Source organism: Chinchilla lanigera, unplaced genomic scaffold (genome assembly GCF_000276665.1).
Source record: "Chinchilla lanigera isolate Chin_1 unplaced genomic scaffold, ChiLan1.0 scaffold00013, whole genome shotgun sequence".
NCBI classification, from domain to species: domain Eukaryota; kingdom Metazoa; phylum Chordata; class Mammalia; order Rodentia; family Chinchillidae; genus Chinchilla; species Chinchilla lanigera.
In genome coordinates this window covers 22145775-22166821 of record NW_004955414.1, presented here as the reverse complement: position 1 = coordinate 22166821, position 21047 = coordinate 22145775, and the positions used below count along the sequence as shown (strand labels likewise).

At 45.3% G+C, this 21047-nt stretch overlaps 1 protein-coding gene across 2 annotated transcripts in view; it reads left to right on the top strand.

The window, feature by feature from the left end:
- Window positions 1-8168, top strand: part of Hpx (hemopexin) — a 10480-nt gene extending 2312 nt beyond the window's left edge. For both annotated transcript variants that reach the window (XM_013511830.1, XM_005380141.2), the window contains exons 5-10: window positions 932-1085; window positions 1867-2079; window positions 2290-2415; window positions 7324-7454; window positions 7547-7709; window positions 7844-8168. In XM_013511830.1, the coding sequence (XP_013367284.1) occupies window positions 932-1085; window positions 1867-2079; window positions 2290-2415; window positions 7324-7454; window positions 7547-7709; window positions 7844-8103 (1047 nt within the window). In that variant the 3' untranslated portion in view covers window positions 8104-8168. The remainder of the gene's footprint in view (window positions 1-931; window positions 1086-1866; window positions 2080-2289; window positions 2416-7323; window positions 7455-7546; window positions 7710-7843) is intronic.
- Window positions 8169-21047: the final 12879 nt, after the last annotated feature.

Here is a 21047-nt window from a genome sequence, read left to right as displayed (position 1 = left end):
CTCTCTCTCTCACTCTCTCTCCCTCACTCTCTCTCACTCCGGTGACCCCTTTCCAATTTCCGGGCAGAAGTCCCTGACTTAGACGTCCTACAGGCACCTCAAATCGAGCAGCCCGCAAACTGAATTTAGCACCTTCCTTTTCTCTGTGTTCCCTGTTTCAGTAGAGCTGCCATTCTGTGCCTGCTTGCTGCAAGCCGGCCACACACGGGTCTCTTGGGTCTGGCTCCTGGTTATCTCCTCCCCTGCTGTGTTTACTGCGAGCCAGCTGCGGGAGATTATGTAAAGTTTTCTGAGCACAGGGTGCGTCCTCCGGTTTTGGCTCTATGCTGCTCCCTCTGCTGGTCACACTCTTTCCTCACTCCTTTGTCCTGGAAAATTCCTGCCCATTTTTCACTCCTTGGGGCAAGTGCTTCCTTTCCATTGTGACAGCTGCCAGGACTTTTCTAGGCAGACTTACGAATTCCTCCTTCATGTTGCAAGGCTGGCTGGTAGGAATCGTTTCTATTTTTGTACAGTGAACTCTTTGAGGTCAAAGATAGGATCTCCGTCACAGTACCTGGCCGGTAACGGTCATTCAGTAAATTTCCTGAATGAATGCATAAATAAATGACCACATGAATAAATGGATAACTGCAAGATGATTATTTGTGGATATATCTGCCAAGTCTGACAGTATTGTGACTCAGTGTGCCATAGGCATATGTGGTTACACATAGCCAGATATGTGTATGTTATAGAAATAGTGACTGTATTTACACAAACTGAGGGTATGTATTGTGCAAAGGGCAATGCACTGTTGTCCACAGACGGGTTAAAAGTGTGAGGGGCTTCAGGAGGTGATTGCATAAGAGTAACAGATCAAGAATATATGTGAATGAGGAGTGGCAGTATGGGTAGTACACAGTTGAAAGCAGAGTCTGTTTGCACTCAGGGGGACAAAGTCTGGGTGTACCCCCCTGAAAAGAAGGAGAAAGGATATCCAATGTTGCTCCAAGACGAATTTCCTGGCATCCCATCCCCCCTGGATGCAGCTGTGGAATGCCACCGTGGAGAATGCCAGGAGGAAGGCATCCTCTTCTTCCAAGGTCAGTCCCGGCTGGGGTCTGAAACCTGCATCGTGTCGGGGTGGCGCTGACGGGGTAATGTGTGACACTGCGCATGGAGGTGGGGTGAATCACTACGTGGCTCTATAAGGGGGGAAACAGAGAAGCCAGTTAGAGTGTAGAGGTCAGGAAAGGGAAAGAGAGCAAATCCTTTTGGTGAACATAACCAGGTGCGGGTTCATCAAAAATTCTCCATTACTTCCCATGATCCTAGGCCTAAGACACTTTTTTGTTCCTTAGTGTTGTGTATAAAGCCCCCCATAACTATACCCCTAGTGATCCTCCAGCTTGGACTCTTATCATGCCCTTACCTTGAATACTAAGCTCTAGAAACTCTATGCCAGCGATCATCGAACCCCTGGCTCGTGCGCTGCAGCGGGATGTTTGTATCACTGAAAGCTCTAAAGGATTTGCCATCACCTCTCTCTACGTCCCTGATACACTCAGTTTTCTTCATGTTCCAGGCTCTTACCTCTTTCTAAAGTTTCCTCTCCCCCTCTTGACTGCCTTGTAAATCCCATGTCAGGTTTCAGTTTAGCCTTCAGCCGCCCTGAGAAGGTTTCCCTTACTGCATTTCTGAGCTGATCATAGGATCAGCACTCTGCGGCTGAATTTTGCTGTACGCTCAGTCTCCTCGACTGTCGCCCTGCGCGGCGCTCTCCACAGGGCCGATACTGTATATCGGATCCAACCCGAGCCCGGTGAGAGCATAAAGGAAAGCATAACCTGGCCTGACCCACGCTTGTTGACTTCTTGGACAAAGGTAACCGCAAGTGGTTCTGGGACCTGACTACAGGAACCAAAAAGGAGCGTATGTGGCCAGATGTGGGGAACTGCACCTCTGCCCTGCGCTGGCTTGGCCGCTACTACTGCTTCCAGGGTAACCAGTTCCTGCGCTTCAACCCTACCACGGGAGAGGTGCCTGCCACATACCCTCTGGATGCCCGTGACTACTTCATGCCCTGCCCTGGCAGAGGTGAGGAAGCCCCAGACCCATGTGCCCCATCACCCTTAACTCTGGGTTGTAACACCTTGGCCCTACCCTCGCCCCATCCCCACTGTGGCTTTTCCTGTCCCCTTCACACAGGGAAGCCCACACTCCTGCTGTCCCCGGCCGTCTCACACCCCTTGGGCCCCACTCTGACCGCCGGCCTCCCTCTGCCTCCTCACTCATTTCTCCCACTAGGCCACAGGCATACAATTGGCCATGGAAACAGCACCCACCAGCTACCTGATCAGTCACGCTGTAGCCCGGATCTACTCTTGTCTGCGTTGGTTTCTGACAACCACGGTGCCACCTACGCCTTCAGTGGTGAGAGGTTCCCCCCAGCTTTCCCCGTGTCTGTCCTTCTGCCTCTTGCACTTGTGCCTCTCATCCCTGTGCTTTTCTCCGTTTTCATCGCTATGTCATGTATTTCGTCCCTGCCGCCCCTCCCCCTCCTCCCACGCCCTTTCACATCCTCCTGTTTTTCAACCTTGTCTCTCATCGCCTGGGCCTCTAAATGAGCTCACGTGTCTACTTGCTATGGCTGTGCCCCCGTGAACTTCTCTGGGCGCCAGTGACTCCTTAGGTCTCCTTGTCCAGTGCCCTGCTCAGTCCTCTGACTGCCCTTTGCTCTCTGAAAGTCTCGTGTCTCGGGGTCTCCTTGTATCTGTTTGCACTTGCATGTTTTTCTGAGTACTCTGGCTTCTCCTGAATTGATTTTGAGGAGCTCCATCTTCTCCCAGGTGACTGGTTTCTTTTTTGTTTTAGTTTTTGTCTTTTTGAGACAGGGTCTTGCTGTATAGTTCAGGTTGGCCTTCAGCTCACTTTGTAGCCCAGGCTGGTCTTGAACTCACAGTGATCCTCCTGCCTCAGCCTCCTGAGGGCTGGGATTAGAGGCGTGTGCCACTACACCTGGCCATCGTGACTGGTTTCTATGTCCAGGCCTCTGCACTAAAAGATCATCTGGGGTTGAGATATCCCTGTTGCTAAAAACCGGACAATAAGCTTTGGGTGCTACCGACATTTAGAATCTGGTTTCAAGAAATTTCCTCCTCTGATTGTTCAGTGGTGACACCCATTCTGGCATCAGTTGGTAAAAACCATCTAATGATGCCTAGGGATGCTCCCGGATTAGTGAAGTAGGCAATGATGAGTCATGCTCCATACTTAATATCCCCAAGAGAGGGCATGACTAACCACATTGCACTCAGCCTAAGATGTATGTATGATCAGATACAAAAGTAGGGTAGGTGCTGAGGACACAGAAAACTGAAATACTTTTTTTTTTTTTTTTTGCTCCTAATTTCAAGACAAACTTTTCATCAGTCATTTTACTATTTTTCAAGTTCTATTGAAAAATCACAGCCACATGGAGGGCATATCCCCTTTGCAGGAATGTACACTGTAAGAACGTATGGCCTGATGTGTTTACATTTAGTGACAATACACAACTAACCTAAGAAAATATGCGAGTAAGAACACATAAGCATCAGCTATGGTGAAACATGAACCCATTGGGAGAACACACAGACAAACTGAATCTGTGTGTGTGTGTGTGTGTGTGTGTGAGAGAGAGAGAGAGAGAGAGAGAGAGAGAGAGAGAGAGAGAGAGAGAGAGACTAGAAGAGAAAAGAAAACAGGGTCATAGGACCACACAGAAATAGAGAGTGAGAGAGCTAGAGAGAGAGGAGAGACAGAGAAAGAGAGAGAGACCAACTTCTGAGCCATGGAGAAATCACAGATCTTCAAGACCATGTGACTATAAAGAGAATGTAGGCGAACTCCTAAATGAAAAATATGTTCCCTACCTATTGAGAGGGCACACAGCTATGGAGATAACATCATTATATTAAGGGGGTAGTGGCACATGCCTGTAATCCCAGTACTTGGGAGGCTGAGGCAGGAGGATCATTGTGAGTTCGAGACCAGCCTGGGCTACAAAATGAGCTCAAGGCCAGCCTGAACTACATAGTGAGATCCTGTCTCAAAAAGACAAAAAAAAAAAAAAAAACCCGCACATCATTATATTAAATACCCAGCTGAGAAAAGAACTCCTGTCTTGATGAGAACACCCATGTGGCCTAGCTACCCAGCATGGGGCTGGTCATCCCTCTCTTTCTCTAAATCTTTCTCTTTCCTCTGCCTCATAGCTTCTTACTCGGTCTGATTCTCACAACTTTGCCTTGCTCACGGACTACCATGTCTTCTCCATCTTTGCTCGTATGATATTTGAGCCTCTGATTTAATTGATAACTCCCTCAGTTGTTCTTTTATCTGGTCAGATATCCAGAGAGGGACTCAGAATGGCCCAGCCCCATATTTTCATACCAGAACCATTAAAATGCTTGCTGGTCGACCTATATATTGGCTACAGATGAGTTTGGGGATCATTGCTTACATCCTCTTCAGGGAGAGCAGCATATACTCTGATTCTCCACAGCAGGACCCTGAGCAGAGTAGTTACAAGAGTAGTAGGGGAAGATGAATGGTCAGTCATCACTACAAACTGAGTCCACAGCTTTTGTGTGTATCAGAAACAACAGGTGTTCACCTAACAAACATCTATTAAGCACCTGAGAGGTACCGGGCATCATTTTAGGGCCCAGGAAACAATTGTCAACACAAAAGACAAGACATCTGGCCCTATAAAAGCTATTCAAGAGAAAGGACAACAAGGAAGAAGGAAAGAGAATACTCCCACAGAGTATTAAGAGCTGTGATATAAAGAGACTAATTAATGGGATAGAGGTGAGGAAAATGAGGGCCCCTTCTTCTGAAGAATTGAGTTTTAAGCTAGTATTTCAATGATGAAAAGAAGTAACCACAGAAAGCCCTGGATGAAGAGCATTTTAGAAAGAGCAAACAGCAAATAGTTGGAGGAATCATGAAAGAAGGCTACTGTAGCTGGAACACAGAAGGAGAGGGTGGGTGGTTTGAGAGAGAGAGGAGGGAGGCAGAGGCAAGAGGATTGCTGCAAGTTCACAGGCAAGCCTAGGCTACTTAGTGAGTTCAAGGCCAGCCCAAACTACAAAGAGAGACCCCGTCTTAAAAAGACCAAACCAAACCAATGGGGTGTGTGTATGGGGGAGGGGAGGTTACACAAGCCTGGTAAAGATTTTCAGTTGTAAAAGGAAGCCAAGAGGACTGATAAGGATTGCGATATGGCCTGACTTATTTTTTGGAAAAGACCGTCCTGGCTTCATGGGGAGCATCAGTTATAAAGGTGTGCTTGCGTAAGCAGAGGATCTGGCCAGTAGTTCCTGCAGCTGTCCAGGGTGCAGGTGAGGACAGTTTGGACTGGAAGGAATGTAGCAGAGGGGGCAAGGAGTCATCAGGACATATTTTGGAGAGGGAGCAGACAGCATCTTCTGATATATTGGATAATGGTTGGAATGGGGATGGGAAAGGAAAATAACTCATAATGTTCAAGAATAACTCAGCTTTCAGGGACTGATGAACTGGGTGGCTGGTGGTTTCTTTTCCTAAAATGTGGAAACACTAGAGTGTGTGTGTGTGTGTGTGTGTGTGTGTGTGTGTGTGTGTGTTGTGGGGGGAAGAAATCAGTTTGGAAAGTTAGCTTTTGTGCCTAAGGATACCAAATAAACATATCAGGTAGGTAACTGAGTTTCAGCCTGAAGTTCAAAGGAGAGGTCAAGACGAGCTTGAACTACATAGCAAGACCTTGCCACAGAAAGACAAAAAACTATAAACAAATAAGCAAACAAAATAATCAGACAACAAAAACAAAGGAGAAGAATTGAAGAGAATGGATTGGAAGACCTCTGCTTAGAGGTGGTACTTAAAGACCCAGAACTAGGTGATTAACAGGGTAGAGGGGGAGGAGGGTGAAGAGGCCCACGCTAGGGGGTGCCTGTCTTTTTTATTTTATGAGTGCGTGTTTGCAGTACAGAACGGCTACATTCACCGTGGGAGTTGGCACACGTACAGAACATCACAGCGCCCTCCCTTCCCCATCGCTTGGTCCCCTTCCCATCTGCAAGAGATCTGTCTCCCTGTTTCCTGTTATCTATCTTTCATTTATTTATGTTCTGGTTTTCTTGTATAAGAGAAACCAGGTGATTTACACTTGTGGGTCTGATTTACTTCACTTACCATTCTGGTCTCACGGTGTCTCCATTTTTCCACAAAGAACTCAAGTTTATCGTTCTGTATGGCAGAGCAGTACCCCGTTGTGTGTAATACATTTTCTTTACCTAGTCATGTGTTGATAGGCATATAGGCCACTTGCAAGATTTGGCTAATTATGAGTTGTGCTGCTATAAACACGGGTGAACATGTATCCCTGCAATATGATGACTTTCACTCTTCTGGGAAGATACGTGGAAGGGGACAGCGGGGTCAAATGGAATTTCTATTTTTAGTACTTGAGGAATCTTTAGATTCAGGCTGAAGAGAATAGTCAAACAGATGAGAAGAACACTAGAAGAGGCTGGTATCAAAGCTGCCAAGGTTCAAACAAGATACTCAAAGAAGGGAGCAGTAAGCAGTCAGATGCTGCTGGGAGGAAGATTCGGGTGAAGACAGGGAATTGACCCTTAGGCTTGGAAGGCTGGCAAATACTGGGGATCTTGGTGAGAACAGTTGCAACAGAGAGAAGAAAGGGAAGTGCGGGGCTGGGAATTTAGCTCAGCGGCAAAGCGCCTGCCTGGCAAGCACAGGGTCGTGAGTTCAATTCCTGGTGCTGGAAGAAAAACAAAAACAAAAAAAGAGAAGTGTACTAAAGTGGAGTGAGGGAAAAAGATCAACGCAAGCCTAGATAATTCCCTTAGTGAGTTTTTGTGTGAAAAGGGGAGGAAAAATGGGGTACTAAAAGGAAAATGGGGTGCCGGCCTGGTTACTTCCTCACTCTCCTGCTCCTCCACAGGACCAGTGAACGCGCAGGGAAGTTTGTTCTAGTGCTTCCCCTTCAGCTCTGGTAGCTACATCTTGCTATGCGTAACCACGTCTCCTCCCTCTGCAGCTTGTAGGGAGCACCCAGCAAACCCTGTTACCTCAAAACATCACCACCACTGTCCGTGGTTGCTCCTGTCCCAGCCCTGGCGACCCAGCTCCAGATGGGCTCCAGTCCAGCACGCTGCTGTATTTCTCCCTCTCCCCCAGCTTCCTCCTTCTTGGCCTCTGGCTGCATTCTGTCCCTCTCGTGACTCATGCCTGCATTCACCTCTAGCCTGGAATTTCAGCCCCAACACCAGGGCTACTTCTGATACCCCACAGGGTCCTGCTACTGGCGTCTGGACACCCACCGGGATGGCTGGCACAGGTGGTCCGTCAGTCATCTGTGGCCGGAGGGCCCGGCAACGGTGGCCGCTGCCTTTTCCTGGGAGGATAAACTCTACCTGGTGCAGGTGTGTGCTGGAAGAGAGGCGTGAGGTGCAAGCTGGGACACGAATATCCTGCTCTGGGTTGATTTCTGTCTGTCCGTCTGTCTGTCCTCCAGGGCACCCAGGTGTACGTCTTCCTGACAAAGGGAGGCTACACCCTGGTTAGTGGTTACCCGAAGTGGCTGGAGAAGGAGTTTGGGGGCCCTCATGGGATGAGCCTTACAGTTGTGGATGCAGCCTTTACTTGTCCGGGGTCTTCCCGCCTCTACATCATGTCAGGTGAGGGATTCTGGGAACGAGGGGCTGACTTTATCTGCTACCTTTCTCTGGTGCAGCTCCCGGCCAGGGCAAAAGGGCTACATCAAGACGCCCCTTAGACACCAGCCATGTTGTGTTTGGTGTCTTCTGCCCAGGTCGGCGGCTATGGTGGTTGGACCTGAAGCGGGGGGCTCGAGCCAGGTGGACAGAGCTTCCTTGGCCCCATGAGAACGTCGATGCAGCCCTGTGTGTGGAAAAGCCCCTTGGCCTCCACTCGTGCTCTGCCAGTGGTCCCAGCATATACCTCGTCCGGGGCCCCCATGTGTACTGTTACAGTGACGTGGACAAACTGAGTGCAGCCAAGAGCCTCCCGCAGCCCCAGAAGGTGGCCACCCTCCTGGGCTGCAGCCACTGAGGAGCCTCTGGGTGGGAACCTCCCCGCTTTCTCCCAATAAAGCCAGATTGCTTCTTTCACAGGCCCTTGGTTGTGGAACTATCTTTTTTTAAAAAAAGAATTTAGGTTTTATTTTCAAATTTTTAATTTATTTATTTATTTATTTTGGTTTATTTGAGACAGGGTCTCACTATGTCTCCCAGGCTGTCTTTGAACTCACTATATAGCTCAGGCTGGCCTCAAACTTGTAGCAATCCTCCTGCCTCAGCCTCCTGAGTGCTGGGATTATAGGTGTACATGACCAGACCCAGCATGCACCCTGATCATTTTTGCTCCACTCCCCTGCCCTTCCCCTGATCTCCTTCCCATTGCCAACAAATTTAGCTCCCCATTTTCTACATTTCTCCTTTATTTGCCTTTAAAATTATTTATACTCTGGGTTTCTCAGATAAGAGAAGCCATATAATATTTAACTTCTCTGTCTGACTTATTTCACTTAACATGGTCCTAAGATCCATCTATTTTCCTACAGAGGACTCAAGTTTATCCTTCTTTATGGCTGAGTAGTACTCCACTGTGTATGTATACACATTTTCTGTATCCATTCATCCATTCATCTGTTGATGAACATATATAGGCCATTGCTATAATTTATTTATTTATCTATTTATGTATTTTCTGTCTTTTTGAGACAGGGTCTCCCTATGCCATTGAGGCTGGCCTTGAGCTCACTTTGTAGCCCATGCTGATCTCAAACTTGCAATGATCCTCCTGTCTCAGCCTCCTAAGTGCTGGGATTACAGGTGTGCAAAAGCCACCATGCCCAGCACTACACTTCTATAATTTAGCTGTTGTGAATTGTGCTGCTACAAAACAATTTTCTTTGAGTTGAAAAGTTAGCAATTATTGGAGACCCCTGCAGTGAGCCCCAACTTCCTGCAAGGTGTTATGGCACACAGTGGAATGAAAGAAAGAAAGAAAGAAAGAAAGAAAGAAAGAAAGAAAGAAAGAAGGAAAGAAAGAAAGAGAGAGAGAAAGGAAGAAAGAGAGAAAGAGCAAGAGACAAAATGGCAGTACAGCGGGGATGCAGAATGATCACCTGTTCATGAGGAACAAAAGGCCCTGAAGTAGCCAGAACTTGGCATTTATTGATTGAGGAGGGGATTATCGGATGACTCGGAGGGAGTTGGTGATTTTAAACTAATGAGGACTTTGCCCTGGGGCATTTTTAGTCTCAGTAGTCTTGTCTTAGTCTCAGTCATAGTCTTAGTCTTAGTAGGTGGGAGAAGATGGCCCACCCCCAGTGGGAAAAGGGGAACGCTCAAGTGGGTGATACCAATAATCTCAAGTCTCCCTTCATCCCTTATGGAAGTATGTAAAACTAGCCATTGTGAACTTGTGGTTCCCAACAAGCAACCTCTCTTGGAGGCTCTTAAGCTCAAACAAGGCTACAGGAAGCATGGAGGGAGGTCTGAGGCACAGATCTGTGTAGATGATTCTTAAATGAAGACCACAAACTGGCTTTCTCCAGCTTATCTAGACTGGTGAGAAAAAGAAGAGCAGAGTGGGAAGAGAAACTGCTGAGCTTGCACAGCAAGTAGGAGGCAGAACTAAGACTGTCTCAACCTGCTAATGACTGGTCATCACTGGCCCCAGGGCATCAGGAGCCGCAGAGCTTGCAGCGGCTGTGCGTGTGCCTAGTGGACTGGCTCAGAGTTGCCACGGAGGGTTCTTATGGAGCTCAGGGTAGGGGTGGTGTCAGACAGAAGATGACAAGGGTTTGGCTGCTGTGAGGCAGGCGTACCAGGTGGAATGGAATTGGGTAACAGACTCCAGCTATGTGTTAGAGACAAGTTGGAGAGGAAGAGAAGTGTGGAGAAGGACCTTCTTTGATTAGAATGCATTAAGGACACAATGATTTGTTAAACCTTGAGTTTACGATCCTCCTGTCTCAGCCTCTTGAGTGCTGGGATTATAGGCGTGTCCTGGGTGCTGGGATTACAGGCATGTCTTGGATTACATGTAGAAAAGGATAATCCTTTGATTATCCTTGCTAAAACATTTGGTATCTGCCCATTTGTACTAGCTATGCCCTAGGTTCTCGCTCAATAAAAGGTGACTGAAATTGGTATTTGAGGCAGCAGTCGAGAGGCTGTAAGCCCCCTGATCCCAGAATTTTTGCCTTTCTTGTTTTTCTTGTTTCTCTTACTTTTCTTTTCATCTGCGGACACCTCGTTCACGGGACCTGACACACTGGATAGTATGATAGTGAAGGACTGGTTCAGGACGTGATACCCTAAAACACATTTGCAGAACATGGGAGCTCGGCCGGCAGAAACGACCTGATCAACACCTTCAGTCTCCTGCGCTAGTGAGTGTTGCTGGCATAGAAGATATGGTACTTAGTTCCTTTCTGATCATAAATTGACCAAATGTTTAGGTTCCCAGCTTGCTGATGATCATTTGACTGAGGACCATTCCAAGATTACAGACAATTGGGGCTAGATGAGATTTTTCCTTCTCTACCTTCCCAACCTAGCTGAGGTTGGCGGTTGGTTGGTTTTAGGCTCAAAAACTAACCTGAGACTCTAGCAGGGGACTTTACTCTGCGGTTCTGTATCCTACCTCCAATTACCTCTTCTTTACCTGTAGGATATAACAGTGGGTTACAACAACCCATCCTATACTTTTCTTCTGTAAATTTGTCCGTTAGCAGAATAGCAGCCAGCTGTGTGTCCCAGTAGCTGCATCTGTTGCAATTTCAGAAGAGAGAATTGTATAGTACAATCTTTGGCTTTCAGAAAGCTATGACTCTGGCCTCGTATATAGCAAAGAAAAACAAACTAGTACCGCTGATGTCAACATTGCACCGCGATGGGAATATTGATAGGGAAACTCCAAAATGGAAGCCTGAGATGGAAACTTTCTAGAACAAAACCGAAGGCAGAGCACATGCTGATGCAGCAACTATGATGTCACTCGAAACACAAAGTGTTGGCCAATGCTTGTATTTTACTCAACCCTGAACATGTGTGTCATAAACAGTTTGATACCTTACAAAGAAAATAATAAGTGCAAAATACCACAGAGAAATTTTCTTAGAAGATTGAGACTGGGACGCATAAGAAATCATTTACAGCAGAGGAAAAACAAAATGTTTCTACTCAGGGAACTATGCAAAAAGAAGTTGTGGAGCACACTGGTGAGTTGACAGGTGAACAGCTGGGCAAAGCATCACAAAGACCTGCTACGACAACAGGAAAACCAAAAAAATGTCAACTGTGCCATACAAAAAAGGACAGGAGCCAGGTGTGGTGGCACAAGTCTATAATCCCAGCACTTGTTTTCATTTTTCCGTTTTCCAAAAGCACTTTTCATGCCCAAATAGAGCATCAAAGCCAGGTGTGGTGGCACATGCCTGTAATCCCAGCACTCAGGAGGCTGAGGCAGGAGGATCGTTGGGAGTTCGAGACCAGCCTGGGCTACAAAGTGAGTTCAAGGCCAGCCTGAACTGCATAGTGAGACCTTGTCTCAAAAGGACCAAAAAAAAAAAAAAAAAAACATCAATGTTGGTTATCTGAACAAGTTTCTTAATGATATTTTTATTTCTCTGCCCTACTTTAAGTTTTATCTAGTGATTAAATAAAAATAACCAAAACCAACTATAGGTTAGAGATCTCTAGTTAGATATGTCTGATGTCCAATGCCAGCTAAACCTCTTCTCCCTGTAGATGTGAGAGACTTAACCTTGCTAACTGCATGTGTGTGTATGTGTGCCTTGCGTGTGTATGCAAAATAGGAATGTATATTTGCTATGGTTTGTGTCTGTGTGTCCCCCCAAAGCCTCATATGGTCATGTGGCAGGCTTTTAGAGTTTGATTGATTATGGGTGTGAGAGCTACACCTGCCCTGGGGTGGATAGTTTGCATATGTAAGGGAGAGGAAGAGGCTGCTTGCCGCCACTCCTCCCTTTTGTGCTTGCTGCTTTTGCTGTGTTCTGCCGCCATGAACTGTAGCCCTCTGCCATGTGCCACTCTGCCTTGTAACCACCCAAGTATGGACTGAAACCTCCACAAACTGTAAGTGAAATAAGCCTTTCCTTCCGTAATTTTGGGTGTCAGGTATTTTGTCCCAGCAACGAGAGAAAAGTAACCAAGACAGTATTGCATCATTCACTTTTCAATAAGGACACAGAGACCACTCTAGGTATTCCAGATAAGAAGGATTTAATGCAGGGATTATGAGAAAGTTGTAGGGAGGTTTGTAGACACACAAGAGATAAAGTAAGGTTACCCAGAGATCAAGAAGCTACTCTCAATCTTGATGTAGAGGGGCAAAAGGGAGAAAAGGCGTTGCCCAAAGAACCAGAAGCTGGAGCCCACAAATCTGCATGAGCTTGTATTGGTGATGCTGCTGGTGTTACTGGGTGTCTTAGTTACTTTTCTCTCATTGCTGAGACAAAGTACCTGACACCCAAAATTAAGGAAGGAAAGATTTATTTAGCTCACTGTGAAGGTTTCAGTCCATACTTGGCTGGCTCCAAGGCAGAATGGCACATGGCAGAGGACAACAGTTCATGGCAGTGGAAGACAGCAAAGCAACAAGAGCAAAAGGAAGGAATAGTGGCAAGCAGACTCTTTCCCTCCCTTACACTGTATGCAAACTACCTGCCCTAGGGTGGGTGTAGCCATAATTCCAATACTGGACCATGAATCAATCATAAACTCTAGAAGACCATCCTATGACTGCATGAAGCTTTGGGGGGACATCCAGACACAAACCATAACACTGGGATGCTGGCATTGTGTCCCACCATGATGAAGAATGAAATCATGGATGAAAGAGGTAGAATGCAAGCAGATTTATTTGAAAGACATAAAGAGAAGAAACTAAAAGATAGAAAGGTAAGGAAGTAGACCTCTTACTAGCCAGGAAGGGGTTCAGAGTAGGATACCCAAGAAGGCTGTTTGGGAATTTTTAAGGGGTTCAGTCAAAACTAAATGGGTCATTGTGTAAACAACATGATCTTTATCCTAGAACAGACTACACAGTGTTAGGGTCAAATCTATGCAGTGCTCATTTGAAGGCCATGCAGACCTCATGCACCCTTGAGCCAGTGGCCTGCTGGATCACGCTCTGGGGAGGCCCTGGACAGCTGAAGGACACCCGGTAATGTTTCTGCAAGGTCCGTGGGGGTTTGGGACTCAGCAGACTCCATTTTGGGCTTCCCGACTCCATTTTGAGGCCACCGTCCTTACTGTCTAATAGAATTCTAACTCCCGTTTCAGTACTTCCTGTTACCCTGGAAGCTTCTGCACTTTTGCTAGGCAGGAACCGCTGCTACTGATGTTGCCACAGGCGCCGCCAGAAACAGAAGGGCTTTTCCCTTCCTCCCACCTTCAGACACAAGAGGAGCCAACTCCCTGACAAGCAAGTGTGAGAACTGTGGTTTTCCTTTCCCCACAGTGGTGGTACAGGGGAGATGGCAGAAGGGGGAAGGTGAGAATGAGTGCTAACAGGCAGTACCTGCCACACTTACTCAGACTCATCACAGCTCTTCGTTGCCAGGGATAAAACTCAGAGTGGCATAAGCAGAAAGGGAGTGTATGACTTCTGTAGCTAAAAGAATCTATGGGCAGATTTGATTTCATGGGGAAGTAAGTATACGTATTCAGTGGAGGCTATCAGTCACCTGTCACTCTTTACCCCTGAGCTCTTTCTTTCAGTTGGCTTCGTTCTTGGGAAGGCTTCTCCCTCCTGGCAAGAGGTCTACAAGACTTATAGTCTATCAACTGTCTTTCATATGATTAGAGTGTGTGTATGTGTGTGTGTGTGTGTGTGTGTGTGTGTGTTAGGGATTGAACCTACACCCAGAGCCTTTGCACTGAGCTACATCCCCCCCTACCCTGTTTTTCATTTTGAGATAGGGTCTTGCTAAGAAACTAAGTTGGCCAGGCTGGGCTCAAACTTACGATCCTCTTGTCTCTGCCTTCCAGAGTGTTGGGGTCACAGGCATGCACCAACACATTCTGTTACCATCTTAAAAAAAAAAAAAGATTAAAACTAGAATGTTTTTGAACCTGAGAGATGAAAGTCAAATTTTCTTTTTCAATTTCTTTTTTAAAGTATTATTATTTTTATTGACTAGTAATAATTACATATATTTATGAGCTACAGTGTGATATTTTGATATATGCATACAACATGGGATGATTAAGTCAAGCTAGTTAACAGGTCCTTCGTCTTATTTACCCATCATTTTTATGGTGAGACATCTGAAATTTATTCTCTTTCTTTGAAGTATCAGCATATTATTTTCTAATGTAGTCACTCCGCTGTTTAATAGGTCTCAGTAGTTACTCCTTCCATCTGGAAAGTTGTACCCTTTGATCAACAACTTCTCCTTCCCTCCTTCTCCACCCACACCCCAGTTCCTGGTAACCACCATTCTACTCTGTGCTTTCATCTGTTTTTTGTCTTTTTGAGACAGGGTCTCGCTATGCAGTTCAGGCTGGCCTTGAGCTCACTTGGTAGTCCAGGCTGGTCTCACTCACAACGATCCTCCTACCTCAGCCTCCTGAGTGCTGGGATTATAGGTGTGCGCCACTATGCCCAGCTACTGTGTGCTTCTATAAATTTACTTTTGTTAAGAGTTTACATATAACTGAGATCATGTGGTATTTATCTTTTGGTGCGTGGCTTATTTCACATAGTATGACACCGTCTAGGGTCACCCATCTGTGCCACAAATCACAGGATTTCTTCCCATTTTATTTATTTTTATTTTTATTTTTATTTTTTGGTACTGGGAATCGAACTCAGGACCTTGTGCTTGCCAGGCAGGTGCTTGTGCCACTGAGCTATATTCCCAGCTCCTTCTCCTCCTTTCAAAGCTGAATAGTATTCTATTGTGTGTATGCACTGTATTTTCTTTATCCATCTATCCACCCATTGATGGGCACTTAGGTTGAATCCATATCGTGGCTACTGTGAATAATGCTGTGATGACATGACAGTTCAGATATCCCTTTGTCATACCGATTTCAGTTCCTTTAGCTATATCTGGTTGTTATGGTTGATACATTGTGTCAACTTGAGAAGTTGAGCCCTTAACTAAGTGACTCAGCAGGGGGCCAGGGTCCTCACTTTGTAAACATCCTGAGCCTGTGCAAGAGGAGGGCACAGGGATGGTGTGAGTGCTACAACCCCCCTGGGTGGGGGCAGCCTGCTTACAATATAAGGGAGGAAAAGAGGTGTGTTCTCTTCCCTCCTTTTGCTCTGGTTGCTTTTGCTGTCTTCTGCTGCCTTGGACTGTTGCTCCTGTGCCATGCCACCCTGCCTTGGAGCCAGCTGATTATTGACTGAAACTGCCACAAACTGAGTTAAATAAACTTTTCCTTCCTTAACTTTGGGTGTCGGGTATTTTGTCTCAGCAAGCAGAGAAAAGTAACCAAGACCTCAGTAGATACATGCAGTGTATATAGGGACTATAGCAATAGCAGAATCGTTGGGTTGTGTGGTAATTTTATTTTAGTTTTTGACCAAACTCTGTACCACAAAACTAGAAATTTAATCTCATATCACTTTACAGCTACTGTCTGCTTTCTCTTCCAAATATCTCAAGTTGGATGTGGTGGCACATGCCTGTAATCCCAGCGCTTGGGAGGCTGAGCCCTGAGGATTGCTGTGAGTTTGAGGCCAGCCTGAGCTACTCAGTGAGTTCAAGGCCAACCTGGACTACATAGCAAGGCCCTGTCTCAAAAAATAAAAAACAAAACAAAACCAAGTTGCGGGCATGGTGGTGTACACTTGTAATCCCAGCACTCAGAGCCTGAGGCAGGAGGATTGTTGTGAGTTTGAAGACTAGCCTCAGCTAATAGTGAGTTCAGCCTGGACTACACAGTGAGACCTTGTCTCAAAAAAAAAAAAAAAAAAAAAAGAAAAACCCTAACCAAAACAAAACAAAAAGCAAACCCAAGTATCTCAAAAGGGGATTCTGCATGAACTTATTCCACTTTCTCATTTTCTACTTGCTCAATTGAATTATGGCTTTTGCCCCATTTTCCTGCTGATACAGATCAAATCATGGGAATTTGGATTTCTTCCATGATGTTACTATTTCCTGATTCTTCCCTTTCCCTTCTATTCCTCCTCAGTTTCCTTCCTGGCCTTCCTTTCCTTTGCTAGCTCCCCGAATGTTGGCATTTCAGTCCTTTTCTCTTCTCACATTATCTGGGTATGTGTGAAATAGTCCTGCTGAAGGTTGTTGAAGTTCTCCCCAGGCCTTAAATCTGACTTCTAAATTCCACTTCATGTAGTACATGAGAAGATTTTACTCCTTATAGATTTTCCACATAAAATCTACCAACCAGAAGAAAGGAAATTTATTAGATCATCTACCAGAGAAATTACAATATAAAAACAATGCTCATATGTGATGGAGGATAAAGCTACTTTTGCTTTAAAAGTATCAATAGATCCAGTTCTTAAGAAGCTGAGGCAGAAGGATCTGTGTGAGTTCAAGGCAAGCCTGGGCTACATAGCGAGTTAAAGTCCAGTCTAAACTACATAGCGAGCAGGACATGGTGGCACATGCCTGTAATCCCAGTACTTGGGAGGCTGAGGAAGGAGGATCATTGCAAGTTCAAGATCATCCTGGGTTACAAAGTGAGCTCAAGGCCAGCCTGAACTGCATAGGGAAACCCTGTCTCAAAAAGACAAACAAACAAAAAATAAACTACATAGGGAGGTCCTGTCTCAAAAAAAAAAAAATCATAGAAGGAGAAGAGAAAGAATTGGGGTATTCCAGAAAGAATGCCTATCATCAAGAAATCAACCAATAACAAATCCTGGAGAAGGAGCTGTGGGGAAAAAGGAACCTTCTCCACTGTTGCTGGGAATGCAGCCTGGTGCAACTCTGTGGAAATCAGTATGGAGTTTCCTCAAAAAACTTGGATTAGAGGTTCCATTTGATCCAGCTATTCCCCTTCTAGGTATTTTCCCAGAAGAATTAAAAACATCATATGACAGTGATATATGTGCACCCGTGTTTATAGCAGCACAATTTGTAATAGCTAAATCCTGGAAATAACCCAAATGTCCAACAACTGAGGAATGGATAAAAAAGCTATGGTATTTTCATACAATGGAGAAGGATAAACCTGACACCTTTATAGGTAAATGGATGCAACTTGAGGTCATACTCATAACTGAAATAAATCAGACTCACATGTGTAAAAGTTGTATTATTTCCCTGGTGTGAGAAACTGAAAGAGTGAATAAAGTCTAAAAGGTACAATAGATGTTGTGAGATGGGAAGAAACTGTTCAAAGGAAAAGGGGAATTAGGATGATGGGGAAGGGAAAGGATGGAAGGGAAAAAGAAAAAAAAGCAAATCAGTTATACTATTAGTGTCTCTTAGTTCGATGAAAGGGAAGGTTTGTGCTAATATTGATTGGAGAAAGTTTTAATGCCCATATTTTGTACTTCGAATAATTACTTTCACAGTAACAATATGCAATGTATTAACTATTGTTATTCTCCTATTGTTTTGTTATGAACTTGTGTTTTACTTTTTTCCATAAAACAAAACACAAAAAAGAACTGGGGTGTTAATAAAGATGAAAACTCTGGTCTTACATATAGTTGAGTTGGGTACCAGCTGCTTGGCAGTGCTCACTGGCTGTTCTATTAAATCAAATAACATAAAGCAATTACTCTTTGGTAATAACTGGATGGGTTTGCTTCTAACTGAAGTCTTTCGTGACAGTTCCAGTGTCATATTTTAAAATTGCTACCTCAGAAGAATCCACATTAGTCAGAACCATTCACAGCATCCAAAGTGGTCCACAGGCTATTGGTTGCTCTTCTGCCTTGGATAACATCCGAAGGGAAGAATAACAGAAAAAGGATGGGTGAGGGACACATGTAGATTCTCCATAGGTCAAGAGGCTTCACAGACCTAAGAGCAGATAATGAATTCAGAAAGGCTGTATGTGGGTTAGATACACCAGGAAGAAGATGACCATGTGAACTGAACACCTTTCTTTATGTACCCTAATTAGATTCCTCTCCCCATCCCTATCATACTGTCTGTGTCCCTCTGGTAACTTGAAGCTATTTCACTGGTAGCCTGAAGATATTTCCTGAATAATACAGCAGCCTGATCAGATTATTGGGAGGACAAATATTCTAGTGGGCCTCTTGTAAACACATGACATTTCTGGATTTGTTTCATTAGCTTAAGCAAAAAAAGCTGAAGTCATCTTTTTCTCCACAATTCCACAGCCAAGCAATCAGTTGGTCACTCATATCTGTGAATTCTATCTCCTAAAAGTTCATTAAACCAATACAAACTTCTCCATCCCTATTATTATTATTATTATTATTATTATTATTATTATTATTATTTTGGTCTTTTTGAGACAGGGTCTTCCTATGCAGTTCAAGCTGGCCTTGAGCTCACTTTGTAGCCCAGGCTGGTCTCAAACTCCAAATGATCCTCCTCAGCCTGCCTCAGCCTCCCAAGTGCTGGGATTACAGGCGTGTGTCACCACACCCGGCCTCCATCCCCAGTTCCAGTGATATAATCCAAAGCCATCATCCTCTTCCACTTACACTACCTTAATTGCTCCCTAACTGGTCTTCCAGGTTTGCTTTTCTATCTTTTCTCCCTTCTAAAGTTCAAGGGTGAACGTGCCATTCTCCCACTCCCAGTCCTTTAATAATTTTCCACTGGCCTCAGAGTTTGTAACTTTTAGCTTAATATTCAAAGCCACCCTTGGTGCGGCACCTTCCTGTATTTCCAGTTCTTATGCCCTTCTTCCTCTGCACCTCTTAGTTCTTCCTCTGCCTATCTTAGTTTGGGAAACTATCTTAGTTCATTTTCTATACTTCTGACTGCATACCGCATACTTGGTAATTTATAAAGAATAGAAGTTTATTCAGCTTATAGTTCTGGAGGCTGGGAAGTTCGAGGTTATCTCTGGTGAAGGTGTCCTTGCTAACAGAGATTCTGCAGGGCTCCAGGATGGCACAGGGCACCACATGGCAAGAGGGGTACATAGATGAGACAGAGATCAACCGGCTTTTATAACAGACCTACTCTCCAGATAACCGGTTAGTCCATTAACTCATGAATGGATTGATTACCCACTTACAAGAGCAGAACCGTTATGCCTTTAGTACCTCTCTTTCGAGTTTTTATTAATATTATTTGCTGTACATAATGATTACACTCCTTGTGGAGAGATGGTACATGTACATATCTTAATACTTTTTTCACTCCCTTGCCTTATCCTCCTTCTTCCCCTTCCTTCATCTCTTGATCCCCTACTTATTAGAGAAAGATCCCCTATTTTCTATTACCCTATTACCTATCTTTTAGCGGGGAATCGTGGCACAACCCTGTAATCCCTGCATTTGGAAGGCTGAGGTAGAAGGATCGTCATGAGTTTTAGGCCAGCCTGGGCTGCAAAGTGGGTTCAAGGCCAACCTGAACTGCATTGAGAACTTGTCTCAAAAAATCAACAACAAGAAAATCCCCCAATCCCCTACCATTTTGCTCTTTATGTATATTTTGGGCTTCTTATATAAGAAAAACCATATGATATTTAAACTTATGTATCTGATTTATTTCACTTAAACTCTTAAAGGTCCCAACTGGCCCCACCTCTTTTAACACCTCACAGTAGAAATTAAATTTTAACCTGAGTTTTGGTGGGGTCTTTCAAGCCATAGCAACACCAGTGGCCCTCCTGTATATCTCCTACTACCTGGAATAATTTCCTCTTCCGCCTGATCTCTACCCTCTTCATCCCCACCCCTCACATAAGTGTCACTTCCTGTGAAAATACCCCAAACTTCCCAGGCCAAATTAAGTCCTCTCACGTAGGGACCTGTATCTCTCCTTCACGACACTCAGCACATTTCTAATTATGTGCTTCAGGTCTCTCTCTTCTCTTAAATCAGGAATTCGATTTTGATTCCTTAGATGTTCCTAGCACCAAGGACAGTGCCGTACATCTAATAATTATTTGTTGAAAGATACTGCAGGGATGATTGAACGAAAAAGGACACTTTTCATTTCCTGGGTAATCCCTGCTCATCGTTCAATGATTCAGGTCAGACATCAACTCCTCCAGGTGGGTTACAGTCAAGTGTGACTCATCTTGTATCCGTCGGGCCTGGTTTGGGACCTAGTATATCATAGGGTCTTGCCAGGTTATAATGAACTCTAAGCTGTGTGTTGATAACTGTTGAACATGAGCGATGGGTATATAAAGGTCCATTATATTGTTCTTTGTAACATATACTTGAAAATTTCCACCATGTTTTAAAAAGTTAAAAACACGTATATTCACCTGAAGTCCAGTGAAAATATACTCAAAGTCAACCTTAAACCTTCTGGCTTGGGCAAGCCAGAAAGCGCTCATCCCATTCACTGGATGGATAAAGTGAATACATCCAGACTGTAAGTGTGAGCGTGTGTGTGTGTGTGTGTGTGTGTGTGTGTGTATTTTTTCACCCCGGTAAAACGCCTTAGAAGATTTGCACACGTTTAGTTTTAGGTGCATCACCAGTGATCATACGTGAACAGATTGCACAAATTGAAACTCCTGCCTTAGGGCCTCCGAGGAGGGCGGCGTTCGAGGGTTCTGCTCGGTGAGGAAACGCTGCCCCCACTGTCCTCCACGGCCTCTGATCGGCGATCTGACGGCCGGGATCTCCCCACTCTGCGGGGAGGGGCCGCGGGCAGTACTGCGCCCCACGACCCTTCCTCTACATTTTTTCATTCTCTTTCTCCCCTTCGCCCTGCCCTCCTGTGAATTTCCGCCGGGAGCATCGGCCAGGCCTTGGGTGGCGGCTCCGCAGCGGGGGCATCCCGAGTTCCCGTCCGATTTCAGCCTGACTGCGGCCGCGGGCAAGGCGCTCGACCCGTGCGGACCTCAGCCTCCGCCTCTGCG